This window comes from Cervus elaphus, chromosome 4 (genome assembly GCF_910594005.1).
Source record: "Cervus elaphus chromosome 4, mCerEla1.1, whole genome shotgun sequence".
NCBI lineage: Eukaryota > Metazoa > Chordata > Mammalia > Artiodactyla > Cervidae > Cervus > Cervus elaphus.
In genome coordinates, this window is record NC_057818.1 from 27,292,427 (window position 1) to 27,307,818 (window position 15,392).

The following is a 15,392-nucleotide window of genomic DNA, read 5'->3' on the forward strand; positions in this document are numbered from 1 at the left end:
TTTCCAATGCAGGGGACACAGGTTTGATCCCTAGTCTGGGAAGATTCCATGGGCCACAGGGCAGCTAAGCCCCTGTGTCACAACTACTGAAGTCCTAGGGCCCCAGAGCCTCTGCTCCACAACAAGAGCAGCCAGAGAGAAGAATCTGCTCACTGCAACTAGGGAGAGCCCTCATGTAGCAACAAAGACCCAGCACAACTAAAAATAAATAAATAAATAAAATAAAAAAAATTTTTAAGCTCTTTAAGTGAAAAATTTCAAAATACACAAATGTAGAGAAGCTAGCACAGTGAGCCCTTATTCATTCAATACCCACACATAGCAGTCATCAACATGTGGCTGCTCTTATTCCCTCCATATCCCTACCAACTTCCCACTCGTAATTGGCCAGTGGGCTATTATGAAGGGAATCTTACAGGTACTGTTTATCTGTAAATATTTCAATATATGTCTCTAAGATATAGATTCTTTAAAAAAAACCCATAATCAATAACCATCAGTTCAATTCAGTTCAGTTGCTCAGTCGTGTCTGACTCTTTGTGACCCCATGAACCGCAGGACTCCAGGCCTCCCTGTCCATAACCAACTCCCAGAGTCTACCCAAACTCATGTCCATTGAGTCAGTGATGCCATCCAACCATAAATGCTCTTAAAAATTCAAAATAATTCCTTAATGATATATGGGGCTTGAGGTTTAAGTCAGTGAGTTGGGTGAAAAATCCCTTGTCACCCTCCATGGGCTACATCCATGACCATAGTTCACTCCATATGGGAGACCAAGGTGGTCAGTTTTCCAACAGGGAAGAAACATCACTGTTCATTTGGTTGCCAATAGGATGAAGTTGCTGGCTTGCATTTGATAGCCATCTTGTATGAAAAAAATAGATGTTTCTATTCTATTTCTGAATTTTTTCCATTTCTAATAGAGGCATCATATTCATTTCCTCGAAAGGGACAGATAGTAAACTCATGTCTCCATTGATAGAACCATCTCAATGGCATAAACCTCTCCTGCCTTTCCCCCTCTCTCCTCCTTTCTCTTTCCCAACATGCTGCATTGAATTCTAACCTGTTAAAAGAGCTCAGGATGTGGTATCACTGTCCTCACATGCTGGACTGTGTGATTAAACATCACGGTGTGGGTTAGAGTGGTCAGAGAAGACATGTTGAGGAGGTAGGCCTGGACATAGGACCTGACGTGTGAAGAATGACGGCACTTGTTTAAGGAACAGGAAAACAAGGGCACCCTGAGTAAGGTGAATGACATGAACAAGGAAGTGGAGGTGGGAATGTTCACAGTAAGTTCATAACCCTGAGGAGGTGGGTGTGGTTAGAGAAGAAGGTGCTTTGGGGGCTGTATTAGGAAATCAGGTTAAGTAGGCAGAGGGGTTTCTCTCTGATGTCTTAGGAAGCAGGACCCCAGTGAGGATAACTGAGCAGGAGAGTGATGTATCAGTTCATTTCAGGTGCTCAGTCATGTCTGACTCTTTGTGACCCCATGGACTGCAGCAAGCCAGGTTTCCTGTCCATCAACAACTACCAGAGCTTACTCAAACTCACGTCCATCACATCGGTGACACCATCCAGCCATCTCATCCTCTGTCATCCCCTTCTCCTCTCGCCTTCAATCTTTCCCAGGATTAGGGTCTTTTCCACTAAGTCAGTTCTTCACATCAGGTGGCCAAAGTATTGGAGTTTCAGCTTCAACATCAGTCCTTCCAGTGAATATTCAGGATTGATTTCCTTTAGGATTGACTGGTTGGATCTCCTTGCACTCCAAAGAACTCTCAAGAGTCTTCTCCAACACCACAGTTCAAAAGCATCAATTATTCAGTCCTCAGCTTTCTTTATAGTCCAACTCTCACATCCATACATGACTATTGGAAAAACCATACCTTTGACTAGACAGACCTTTGTTGGCAAAGTAATGTCTCTGCTTTTTATATGCTGTCTAGGGTGGTCATAACTTTTCTTCCAAGGAGTAAGCATCTTTTAATTTCATGGCTGCAGTCACCATCTGCAGTGATTTTGGAGCCCCCCAAAATAAAGTCTGCCACTGTTTCCACTGTTTCCCCATCTATTTGCCATGAAGTGATGGGACTGGATGCCATGATCTTTGTTTTCTGAATGTTGAGCCTTAAGCCAACTTTTTTCACTCTCCTCTTTCACTTTCATCAAGAGGCTCTTTAGTTCTTCTTTGCTTTCTGCCTAAGGAAGGTGTCATCTACATATCTGAGGTTATTGATATTTCTCCTAGCAATCTTGATTCCAGCCTGTGCTTCATCTAGCCCAACATTTCTCATGATGTACTCTGCATATCAGTTAAATAAGCAGGGTGACAATATACAGCCTTGACGTACTCCTTTCCTGATTTGGAACCAGTCTGTTGTTCCATGTCCAGTTCTAAGTGTTGCTTCCTGACCAGCATACAGATTTCTCAGGAGGCAGGTCAGGTGGTCTGGTATTCCCATCTCTTTCAGAATTTTCCACAGTTTATTCTGATCCACACAGTCAAAGGCTTTGGCATAGTCAATAAAGCAAAAACTTTATTGGAACTCTCTTGCTTTTTCAGTGATCCAGTGGATGTTGGCAATTTGATCTCTGGTTCCTCTGCCTTTTCTAAAACCAGCTTGAACATCTGGAAGTTTGTGGTTCATGTCCTGTTGAAGACTGCCTTGGAGAATTTTGAGCATTACTTTACTAGCATGTGAGATGAGTGCAATTATGCGGTAGTTTGAGCATTCTTTGGCATTGCCTTTCTTTAGGATTGGAATGAAAACTGACCTTTTCCAATCTTGTGACGACTGCTGAGTTTTCCAAATTTGCTGGCATATTGAGTGCAGCACTTTCACAGCATCAACTTATAGGATTTGAAATAGCTCAACTGAAATTCCGTCACCTCCATTAGCTTTGTTTGTAGTAATGCTTCCTAAGGCCCACTTGATTTCGCATTCTAGGATGTCTGTCTCTAGGTGAGTGATCACACCATTGTGGTTATCTGGGTCATGAAGATCTTTTTTGTACAGTTCTTCTGTGTATTCTTAATATCTTCTGCTTCTGTTAGGCGTCCCATTTCTGTCCTTTATTGTGCCCATCTTTGCATGAAATATTCCCTTGGTATCTCTGATTCTCTTGAAGAGATCTCTATTTTTTACCATTCTATTGTTTTCCTCTATTTCTTTGCATTGATTACTGAAGAAGGCTTTCTTATCTCTTCTTGCTATTCTTTGGAACTCTGCATTCAAATGGGTATATCTTTCCTTTTCTCCTTTGCCTTTTGCCTCTGTTCTTTTCTCAGCTATTTGTAAGGCCTCCTCAGACAACCATTTTGCCTTTTTGCATTTCTTTTTCTTGGGGATGGTCTTGATCACTGCCTCCTATACAATATCACAAACCCCATCCATAGTTCTTCAGGCACTCTGTCTATCAGATCTAATCCCTTGAATCTAGTCACTTCTACTGTATAGTCATAAGGGATTTGATTTAGGTCATATCTGAATAGTTTAATGGTTTTCCCCACTTTCTTCAATTTAAGCCTGAATTTGGCAATAAGGAGTTTGTGATCTGAGCCGCAGTCAGTTCCTGGTCTTGTTTTTGCTGACTGTATAGAGCTTCTCCATCTTTGGCTGCAAAGAATATGATCAATCCGATTTCAGAATTGACCATCTGGTGATGTCCATGTGTTGAGTCTTCTCTTGTGTTGTTGGAAGAGGGTGTTTGCCATGACCAGTGAATTCTCTTGGCAAAACTCTGTTAGCCTTTGTCCTGCTTCATTCTATACTCCAAGGCCAAATTTGCCTGTTACTCCAGATATCTCTTGACTTCCTACTTTTGCATTCCAGTAATGTATAGAAAGTAGCGTTTAAGGTGGATGGATGCCCTGGCCTGTGAAGTTGATACAGAGGGAGGAGGCTATGGCTAGATGCTGGCCAGCGAAGGAAGATGCTTTTGTTCCTTGGAGCCCAGTGAAAGAGCCTGAACAAAGATGATTTGTTCTGTGGCTACTCATTTTATTCTTTAAAATAATGTATGTGTGTTTGCATTTTTAAATTTAAAGATAATCTCTGTTGTAGCAAAATTTAAAATGCAGGTAAGCTAAAAGAGAAACATTTGAAAACATCCACCTAGAGGTAATTACTGTTGGTTCCTATGTTTATCTCCTAGAGTTTAGATTTCCTATGTATGTATGAATGTCTTTATAAAAAGGTATCATATTATTTTGTGAATTGTATTTTTCACTTAATAATGTCTTTCTGTATCAATTTATAGATTTGTTATAACATTTTTTTTCAAATTATAAAAGTATATAGTAAGAATACTTCTCTTCCTCCCTCTTAGTCCATCTTTCCAGATACAGCTGTGGTTATTGTTTTGGCATATAACCTTCCAGATATTTTATATATATATATATATATATATACACACACACACACATATATATATGATATGGTATATATATGATATATACATATATGTGTGACATATACATATATATATGATATGGTGATATATGATAGATATTAGTGTTATAATTTTAATGATAAATAATATTTCAGATATGGAAATACATATTTCTGGAGATACTTGAGGCCCTTTTTTGTTTGTTCTTCCCCTTTATATATAATAGACACTGTAACTTTTTTGAGGCATGCTTTTTAATAACAATATTCATATGGTCCCATTCGTATCTTCAGGATATCTTTCTAAGACTAAGAAGAAACATTAGGCATTGGGACCCAAATAGGCCTGAGACCTTAGGTTTCTTTAGATGGAAATCTTCTTGAAAAGTTTTGAAAACTGTCTTCTCTTTGCACTGACTCCCCCAGGCCATCATCGAGGAAGCTGAAATTCGATGGACAGAAGTCCAGAGAGAAGTGCATGAGTTTGAAAAAGATATTCTAAAGACCATATCCAAGAAGAAAGGGAGTATTTTGGCCACTCAGAAAGTGATGAAGTACATTGAGGACATGAATCGCCGGAGGGTGAGTTGGCAGGTGGTTAGAGCTTAGAGAGGGGAATACTTTCATAGAACGATGACACAGAAGTGGTCCACATGAGGCTGCCCCACTCCATTTTTTCCACCATAACTGTTGCCCACATATGAACATTTTTTTGTGTCCCTCAAAGCTTGTGGGTCTTAAAATGCAAGTTTATCAAAGCCAAAATCAAACAGGCAGAATGGACATTCATAGTTATCTCAGATCAGCTTCTCCCTTTTAATTTTCTTGTTCGTTTCAAGATTGGCAGTTTTCTTGAGAAAAGTGTGAACCTGTTTAGTCAGGTGACTACATAGTGTAGGACAAGTAAACCTTAATTTCTTTGAGTTCCATTAGTGTAAGAATGAGACAAAATATTCCTTTACGTTCAAAGATTTTGTAGCGTATCAAGCTTTGGATCCTGCAGATAGGTAGTGGTACTAACCCTAACATGTTATATGTAATAAAAAATTATGTAAATTACCAAGAGGATAATAGATCAAGGAATCATAAGATCATTTTGTCAGGAAAGGCCCCTATGTCCAACAATATACTCAAGTTATCTTGAATTTAAAACTAATATAAATTTTGTATAGAGCAGACCCAGTTTCCCCTGCTGCTTGCTCACGAGCAAGGATAATGTAGCAACACTAGCTTGAGTAGACATCAAAGAGTTGAAAATAAGTGACTGTATGTTAGGGCTCAAAGTTTAGTTTTGCAGTTGCACACTGCCGATAGGGAAGAAGGACAATGGATTAAACTTTGCTTTTATTTTTTAGGATAATATGAAGGATAAATTACGTTTGAAAAATGTTTCACTCAAAGTCCAAAGGAAAAAGTTGCTTTTACAGTTGAGACAGGTATGTGGATTTGTTTTTCTTTCTTTCTTTTTTTTTTCAAGGTTACTGTAGTGGGTAGAACAACATCCTCCCAAAAATGTCCATGACCCCAAATTCCAAAGATGTCCATGTCCTAATTCCTGGAGTCTGTGACTATGTTACTTTATGTGGCATAAAGATTATGCAGGTGTGATAAAATCAAGGATGTTGAGATGGGGATAATATCTTGGAGTATCTGAGTGGGTCCAATGTAATCACAAGAGTCCTTAGGAGAGGGAGGCAGGAGAGTAAGAGAGAAGATGTGGGAATAGAAGCAGACATCAGAGTGAAGGAAGGGATCATGAATGAAGGATGCAGACTACCTGTAGAAGCTGGTAATGGCAAGGAAACAGATTCACCTCTAGAGCCTCCAGAAGGAATGCCACCCTGCCAACTCCTTGGTTTTAATCCAAAGAACTGTTTCGGACTTCTGACCTCATGAGCTGTAAGTGTAATGAGCTCATAAGTGTAATACACTTCTGTTGTTTTAAACCCCTGCAGTTGTGGTCATTTGTTATGGTAGCAATAGGAAACTAATACAGTTTCCATGCTGATAAATCTGTAATGGAGCTGGCTTGAATTTAAAAAACCTTCATGGGGCTTCCCTGGTGGCTCGGTGGTAAAGAATCCATCTGCCAATGCAAGAGACATAGGTTCGATCCCTGGTCCTGTAACTAAGCTTCCATATGCCGCAAAACAACTACGTCACAACTATTAAGCCTGTGCTCTAGAGCCCGGGAACCACAGCTGCTGAGCCCAGGCGCCACAACTACTGAAGCCCGTGTGCAAGCCCACTCTCCACAATAAGAGAAGCTTCTGCAATGAGAAGCCCACAAACTGCAACTAGAGAGTAGCCCCGCTCACCTCAACTAGAGAAAAGCCCCCACAACAAAGACCCAGCACAGCCAAAAAAAGTAAAGAAAATTATATATTGAAAAAACCCCTCATGACATACTTGTTGACCCTTTTGGGGAGTGTGGCTTTGCTGAGTCTTTGAACAGCTGATCCAAAAGGCTCCTGATTAAAGGCAGACACGGCACAGGGCCTCTCGAATGTGGTTACATGGTTCCCTCCTCTCTGGGCTCAGTATTTCTGTCATTAACTCCAATGCAGGCACTGATGGCGTGTGCATCAGAGGTGGCTGCTGACAGTGACAGAGTCAGGCAGGAGAATTAATGTCTGGGGCCTGTGGGTTGATTGACTTGGGATCCCAAAGGCTCAACAGGTTGGGGGCAACTTTAACATGTGAGGTAACTAAGGACAAATGTGAAATCCTTCACTTTGATTCCCCCCAAATACCTGCACAGGTCCTGGGTGGCTTAGTCATGGAGCAGCTGATACATTCAGTTCAGCTGGGGGCCATGCTGTGGCCTACGGTGCACTCCACAGTGCCCACCCCCAAAGGGGTGGTCTCTCTGCCCTCTGTTCTGATGTTCTGAGTAACCCCACCTGCAGCATCGTGTCTCACGGAGAGCTCCACAGTTGAGGGAATCTGCAAACTAGAGTCCCATAGGAGAGGTAACCGAGGACACATCAGGGGACCTGGGGCTCATGGGGCCAAGGAGCAGGCGCCCACGAGGCCTGTGGCTGCTGCCTCCAAGTGCTCTGGCTGCTGTGGGAAAGGAACACACCGCTTGGGGGCGTCCCCAGGGTGGAGCCAGGGTGGAGATGTCAGAGAAGGAGAGTTGAGCTCAGCGGAAGAAGGAATGTGGCCCCAGCACGTTTTCGAGAACGTGCCTCCTGATACCGAGTTCCTGGTTCTCTGGGCTTCCTGCAAGCTCAGGCATCCAGAAGCATGAGAGGGGACGCAGTTGGCTGACCTTGAACCTAAAAGCCATTGCTACCCAGAGATGACACCGCTGGGGTCCTGTCCTCACAGGCTCACAGGGAGAGGTGATGGTGAGAAAAGGCGTAGATGCGTAACTGCTAGATGGAGACCACAGAAGCCACGACCAGGAGCCACAGAATCCAGAGACGGACTGGAGGGAGGGGTTGCCTTCTGGTGTGGAAGATGGAAACAGCTTGAGCTGGAGGATGGGTTAAGTCAGGGCTTAAGGAAATTGTTGTGTTATTCTGGGGGAAGGGAAGAAGTTGTCTTTTAGGAGGTATACAGCTTGAACAGCAAGTGGGTGTGGGGAGCAGTCCCAAGTTTGGCTTTTGTGACCACAGACGTGAGATGCCGTAGAGCTGGTGGGACAGGTAAGTGGGGTGAAGGCTAGGGAGGCAACCCAACGCGCTGATGCAGCCCGAGTGCAGAAACGTCATGTGAGCAAAGGAAAGGCATTTATGAGCTGCTTATTCTGAGTTTTCCAGGTTAGAAACAACTTATAATGGCCTCTTCCTTCACAGTCCTGTTTAGGCACCACCTCCTCGGGGAAGCCTCCCCTGACCTCGCCTTCCATACTCTCCTGGCCTGACTGAGGGGCTTCTGTTTGCCTGCTGCCCCTGTGTGTCCCACGACACCACGCTGTGACCTGCCTGTGAACTGTCACTGAGCATGGGAGTATTGTATTTACTCAGATCTCTATCCCAAGGGCCTAACACCATGCCTGGCACCAAGCAGATTCCCCAGTCCAAGTTTGTAGAATGACTGAATGGTGACTGACTTCCAAAAGCTCACCTGAAATTGAATGTATGGCTATACAGAAGTCACAACCTCACATCATTTCTTTTTCGTTTTTGGCCATGTTCTATTCTTTATTATAATTTTTTTACTGGCGTATATTTGCTTTATATGGCTGTGTTCGTTTCTGCTGTACAATGAAGTGAATGAGCTATACGTACACATACATCCCTCGGCCCCCCTCACCCCGTCCCACCCCTCTGGGTCATCACGGAGCGCCGAGCTGAGCCCCCTGAGCTGTACTGGAGTTTCCCACTGGCTTTCTCTTTTACACATTGTCGCTCCCAGTCTCCCAGCTCATCCCTTCCCCCGCTGTGTCCCCGAGTCCATTCTCTACATCTGCATCTCTATTCCTGCCCTGCAAGTAGGTTCCTCTGTGTCATTTTTTTAAGATTTCACACTTACACGTTAATATATGTTTGTTTTTGTCTTTCTGACTTGTGTCACTCTCCTTTCTGAGCTGTAGAAGGAAGAGGTAGGCGAGGCCCTCCACGATGTTGACTTCCAGCAGCTGAAGATCGAGAATGCTCAGTTTTTAGAGACGATTGAAGCAAGGAATCAAGAGCTGATCCAGATGAAGCTGGCATCTGGAAACACCCTGCAGATCCTTAACGCGTACAAAGTAAGGTCCAAGCTCATGCCCCGGTGCCTGGGGTTTCCCATGCCACAGCGAGGTTCTGGGACATCACTGTGGCTTCACTGAGAGCCTAGATATCCCCCATTGCTCTCTGATTTCTCCCGACAAAGCCATATCTCCTAAAATCCCCCAAATGTCTCTATAACCCTGACTATGTGTTAAAACCAGTTGAGGAGCCTTTATTTTTTTTTAAAAGATAGACACTCTAGTTCAACCCTGACCAATTGAATTAGGAGGTGAGAGCCATACATTTTTTTAACTCCCCAGATGATTTTTATGCACTGTGAGTTTTAAGAACCAGCCACAATTAGGGCTCTATTTAATTTAGTCTGTAATAAGCACTTCCCTGGGGCTTCCCTGGTGGCTCAGTAGTAAAGAACCTGCCTGCCAATGCAGGAGACTTGGGCTCGATCCCTGTCTTAACAGGGAAGATGCCCTGGGGAAGGAAATGCCAAACCACTCCAGTATTCTTGCCTGGGAAATCCCATGGACAGAGGAGCCTGGTGGGCTACAGTCCGTGGAATTGTAAGAGAGTCAGACACAACCGAGCAACTGAACAACAGTAAGCACTTCCCTGCTTAAAACTCTGCAGAGGAAATCATCTTAGCTATAAAAAAAAAAAAAAAAAAAAAAAACTACTAAATAATTCCTTACCTACACAGAACTGTTTTTGGCGAGAAAGAGGCAATATTGATAATTAAGCAGGGATTATGGGCATGAGCATGGCCTGTCCCCGGCAGACCAGGCGGTCTGGTCACTCTGCTGGCAACTGTCTGATGCAGTGGCCCATCTACCCTACCCACTGGCCTAGGAGACAAGGATGGTTTTTACAGAGGAGTATTTGCAACTGATTTTGATAGAGAACATTCCCTTTGACACCCAGTTAAGTAAAATTGATTTCTCCCCTAGAAATTTCATTCTTCTCATTTGTAGACCGGTATCCCAAAATATTATACTTAATTATTTAATTTTGAATTTATCAATAAAACAATTGTGGCAGTTTGTTTTTTTCTCTTGTTAATATAGTTTACATGTAAATTTTTTTTCATTTATTTTTATTAGTTGGAGGCTAATTACTTTACAATATTGTAGTGGTTTTTGCCATACATTGACATGAATCAGCCATGGATTTACATGTGTTCCCCATCCCGATCCCCACTCCCGCCTCCCTCCCCATCCCATCCCTCTGGGTCTTCCCAGTGCACCAGCCCTGAGCACTTGTCTCATGCATCCAGCCTGGGCTGGTGATCTGTTTCACCCTTGATAGTATACTTATTTCAATGCTATTCTCTCAGAACATCCCACCCTGGCCTTCTCCCACTGAGTCTAAAGTCTGTTCTCTACATCTGTGTCTCTTTTTCTGTTTTGCATATAGGGTTATTGTTACCATTTTTTAAAATTTCTTATATATGTGTTAGTATACTGTATTGGTCTTTATCTTTCTGACTTACTTCACTCTGTATAATGAGCTCCAGTTTCATCCATCTCATTAGAACTGATTCAAATGAATTCTTTTTAATGGCTGAGTAATATTCCATTGTGTATATGTACCATAGCTTCCTTATCCATTCGTCTGCTGATGGGCATCTAGGTTGCTTCCATGTCCTGGCTATTATAAACAGTGCTGCGATGAACATTGGGGTGCACGTGTCTCTTTCAGATCTGGTTTCCTCGGTGTGTATGCCCAGGAGTGGGACTTCTGGGTCATATGGCAGTTCTATTTCCAGTTTTTTAAAGAAAAATATGAAACACTTCACGAATTTGCGTGTCATCCTTGCGCAGGGGCCATGCTAATCTTCTCTGTATCGTTCCAATTTTAGTATATGTGCTGCCGAAGTGAGCACTCTTGTTAATATACAATATCCTCAATTTTGCCTCTTGGCCTGCAAAACCTGAAATAGTTCCCATCTAACCTTTTACAGAACAAGGTTGCTGACCCTTGGCCTAGTGCCTCGGTGGCAACAGCAACGATGGACTTAGGTAGCTCACAAGTAAACTTCATTTGGCCCACATGGTGTCATTTAAAACTGTGAATTCGAATGTGTTTATATTAGGCTTATGTTTGTTCAATGTTTTCCTTTTACAAATAAAAAACCTGAGGCTTAAAGAGGGAGAGTAATTGCTGGACTCAAGCCACATGCTGTGACGGAGCTGGGGCTCCTAGTCCGGTGTGTATCCCACTGCCTTCCTCTGGCAAAATGTGTGTAGACAAGGTTGTGCTCACATTCTGAAATTCTTGTGTCCAGCTGGAGAGCTGCAAGGTATGTGGTTACATCACACTGGACCTTGATCTGATCCTGAGGAATCAACTAAGGGGCCCAGGGCCAGTCTGGTCTTGTGGGGAAAAGCCAGGGCTTTGGAGTGGAGCTACTGGCTATAAAATATTAATATGACAGCCAGGCCCAGGTCTCGAGCTCCAGAACGCACAGCGCAGATTGATGGTGATGCCCAAGCATCTGGAACACAGGCTGTGGTGGGCAGGACGGGAGCCATTCTGGTCAGAATCCCAGGGGCTAGGGTACCTGTCGGCCTGTTGAGAATAACAGCAAACAGATGGTGAAGCTGGGAGTAGACGCCTACAGGAGACCTAAGGTGACACAGCAAGAAGCTGAGAGAAACACGGTTTCACTTTTCTGTATCTCAGTTCTCAGGTCTCCTGCGGAAAGCAGGGCCCAGCACTGGTGAGCTGTCGAGTCAGGCCTCACTTGGGTTTGAATGGTGACTCCACTGGGAACCATGGGCCGATGCTTCCCCTCTCAGAAGCAGGTTTTTGTGACTACCCATCAGGACAGAGCTTGACTGGTCTGTGATGTGTTCCTAGCATTGAAGACAGTACCAAAGCAGGTGCTCAGTCAGAATTGTCAAAAAACTGCTAAAAATTCAGGTGTATGTTTACGGATGGATGGGCAGCAGGTTGGATCATTTTCATTTTAATGTCAAGCACCCAAGTGGGAGATGTCATTAAAAATATGTAGAATGGAACTTCCCTGGTGGTCTAGTAGCTAAGACTCCTTGCTCCCAATGCAGGGCCCTGGGATCAAGCCCTGGTCAGAGAACTAGATTCCACATGCCGCCACAGCTAAAGATGAAAGATCCTGCACACCACGTCTAAGACTCAGCACAACCAAACAAATGCATATTTTTAAAATAATAAAAAAAATATGCAGAGTAATTTGCCTCTATTACTAAATATATGAGAACCTATGGCATACTAGGCACAGGGCTAAGTGCTGGGGGTTTAGCCATGAAGGAGGCAGAAACAGTGTCTTCTCTTCTGTGAGCTGTATGAGTGAGTCTCAGTCAAGGGAGCCCCTTGGGGCATCCCTGGTGGCCCCATGGTAGAGAGTCTGCCTGCCATTGCAGGAGACATGGGCTCGATCCCTGGTCTGGGGAGATCTCACATATGCGGTCTCACATGCTCGCAGTAGCATCCACCTCTTTGTCCAAATGATGGTGGTCACATGCCATGTGATCTCCGTGTGTCAGGCGCTGTGCTCAACACTTCACCAGGATTTGTCTCTGTTAAGCCTTTGCTGGTGGCTCAAACAGTAAAGGATTCGTCTGCAATGCAGGAACCCCAGGTTTGATCCCTGGGTTGAGAAGATCCCCTAGAGAAGGAAATGGGAACACACTCCAGTTTTCTTGCCTGGAGAATTCCATGGACAGAGGAGCCTGGAGGGCTATAGTCCATGGGATCACAAAGAGTCAGATACGACTGAGTGACTCAGCACCACAGCCCTACAAAGCAGTCAGCCAAGTCTAGAGAGGTTCTCTTAGTAAACGGTGGGGTGGGGTTTGGGTCCAGGTGTGTCTAGGTACTTTGCAGGTGAGCAGCCTCCTGAGGACCTCTCCTCCCCTGACTCTTAGGCACCAGGATTCGGAAAATCTGGAGTCATAAGAAGGACAGACCCAAGTTCCTGGATGGTCCTGCTATTCTGCTGAATAAAGAGTTGTCTGTCTCTTTTTCCTATAGCGATCATCTTTGCTCAAGATTTCCCGTGTTGTTATATTGCAGAGCAAGCTACACCACGCCATGGAAATGTCCCTCACTCTGACCAAGGAGTTCTTGCTGAGAAAAGAGTTACTTGAAAAAATTGAAAAAGAAACCCTACAAGCAGAGGAGGTAGGCGAGGGTAAAACACGCTCTTTCTGGTGTTTTTCTCCTTCTGTCGACAAGGACTCTGAGTCAGCCACCTTGGTTTTTGTCTAGAAAAGCCTAGATCAGAAAAATCAAAATAGTTCTCGGCCATCAGAGGAGAAGGCTCCCAGTTCATGGTGTTGGTGTTTTAATTACTGCTGGGTTAGAACCTAGAGTCAGAAATCATCTAGAAACCACAGAGTCCAAATCACCCTCGAGAATTCCTTAAGTGATTCATAAGGTACCAAATTCAAAGTATAGTGTATTCAACCTGGCAAAAAAATGTACGATGCATATAATAATGTAACCAATATGAGAAAAAGAACACACAGCAAATTATAATGTTCTCTGCAAAGGAGAGGAACCTTCTTAAACATGGAGCTCTCCCTTGGTATGATCGTTGCTCGGATGGTAGACTTGTGACCTCTGTCCCAGTGCGCTCCAGGGCCCGTGGTCACCATGCGAACATCTGAGCTCCCTCCGTTTGCATGGGGGTTGAGTTTCTCAGTATTTTGCTGAGCACCTAGAGTTGAATTCCAGCAACCTAAATGCACCTGGGATCCTCAAAAGGGACTTTGAGGGGAAGACGGGGGACAATGAGCCCTGGACTTGTATTCAGAAGGCCTGGCATCAGGTTTGATGTTGCGTCTTTAGCCTTGAGTAAGCCTTTGAAGTAGACAGAACTCAGTTTCCTCACCCAGGCAAAAGACGTCACAGCCTTTGTTGCGGTGATCAGACAGGGTGCTTTGTCAACCTCTTAAAACCATCCACCTGTTCAGTTATTATTGTCATTGTCTCAAATGAGTCTGAAGTGTCCCCGACTCTGCCTACAACAGTCCTGAAGCCACGGGATTACTACATGTGACTCAGTTTTGCCATGGTGTCTGCATCATATTCTTGGTGGAGAGCCCGAATCCTTTACAAAAAAAAAAAAAAAAAGCCACTCTCAGTACAGAGGCCTGTAACAAAGTCAAAGCAAAGATCTGTGTGTTCTCTCTATGCAGAATTCCTGTGGTCCTTCTTTATTTGGGTTGATACTTCTTAGATGACAAGTAAAATGTGAGATCAACCTTTAAAAGCCTGGCATTAACTACTTAGTATATTTTCATTTTCTTAACTTTTAAAAAAACAGCTCAATTGGGATATAATTCATTTATCAAATAATGTATCAATTTAAAGTATAGCTTCAAGTGGTTTATAGTATACTTCCAGAGTTGTGTAACCATCAGCTTGAGTATTTTAGAACATTTTCATCACCTCAGAAAGAAACCCTGGATCCACTAGAAGTCCTTCATTTTACCTCACCTCATTCCCACCCACCAAGTGCTCACTCACTCACGTTAGTCGCTAGTCATGTCCGACTCTTCATGACTCCATGGACTGCAGCACGCTAGGCCTCCCTCTCCATCACCAACTCCCAGAGTCTATCCAAACTCATGTCCATTGAGTCAGTGGTACCATCCAACCATCTCATCTTCTGTCATCCCCTTCTCCTCCTGCCCTCAATCTTTCCCAGCATCGGGGTTTTTTCAAATGAGTCAGCTCTTTGCATCAGGTGGCCAAAGTATTGAATAGAGCTTCAGCTTCAACATCAGTCCTTCCAATGAATACCCAGGACTGATCTCCTTTAGGATGGACTGGTTGGATCTCCTTGCAGTCCAAGGGAATCTCAAGAGTCTTCTCCAATACCACAGTTCAGAAGCATCAATTCTTTGATGCTCAGCTTTATTTACAGTCCAACTCTCACATCCATACATGACTACTGGAGAAACCATAGCCTTGACTAGACGGACCTCTGTTGGCAAAGTAATGTCTCTGCTTTTTAATATGCTGTCTAGGTTGGTCATAACTTTCCTTCCAAGGAGTAAGCGTCTTTTAATTTCATGGCTGCAGTCACCATCTGCAATGATTTTGGAGCCCCCCAAAATAAAGTCAGCCACTGTTTCCCCATCTATTTGCCATGAATTGATGGGACCGGATGCCATGATCTTAGTTTTCTGAATGTTGAGCTTTAAGTCAACTTTTTCACTCTCCTCTTTCACTTTTATCAAGAGGCTTTTTAGTTCCTCTTCGCTTTCTGCCATAAGGGTGGTGTCATCTGCACATCCAAGGTTATTGATATTTCCCCTGGCAATCTTGA

At 43.7% G+C, this 15,392-nt stretch overlaps 1 protein-coding gene and 1 non-coding gene across 3 annotated transcripts in view; one reads left to right on the forward strand and one right to left on the reverse strand.

The window, feature by feature from the left end:
* Positions 1-15,392, forward strand: part of CCDC113 (coiled-coil domain containing 113) — a 30,782-nt gene that overhangs the window by 4,992 nt on the left and 10,398 nt on the right. Inside the window, exons 4-7 of one of the 2 annotated variants that reach the window (XM_043897566.1) lie at positions 4,827-4,982; positions 5,756-5,836; positions 8,944-9,099; positions 13,130-13,237. In XM_043897566.1, the coding sequence (XP_043753501.1) occupies positions 4,827-4,982; positions 5,756-5,836; positions 8,944-9,099; positions 13,130-13,237 (501 nt within the window). The remainder of the gene's footprint in view (positions 1-4,826; positions 4,983-5,755; positions 5,837-8,943; positions 9,100-13,129; positions 13,238-15,392) is intronic. The other variant, XM_043897575.1, reaches the window with a different exon arrangement.
* LOC122693026 lies at positions 10,852-10,958 on the reverse strand. The gene has a single exon (XR_006340825.1). It is a non-coding gene; the product is annotated as a U6 spliceosomal RNA (small nuclear RNA).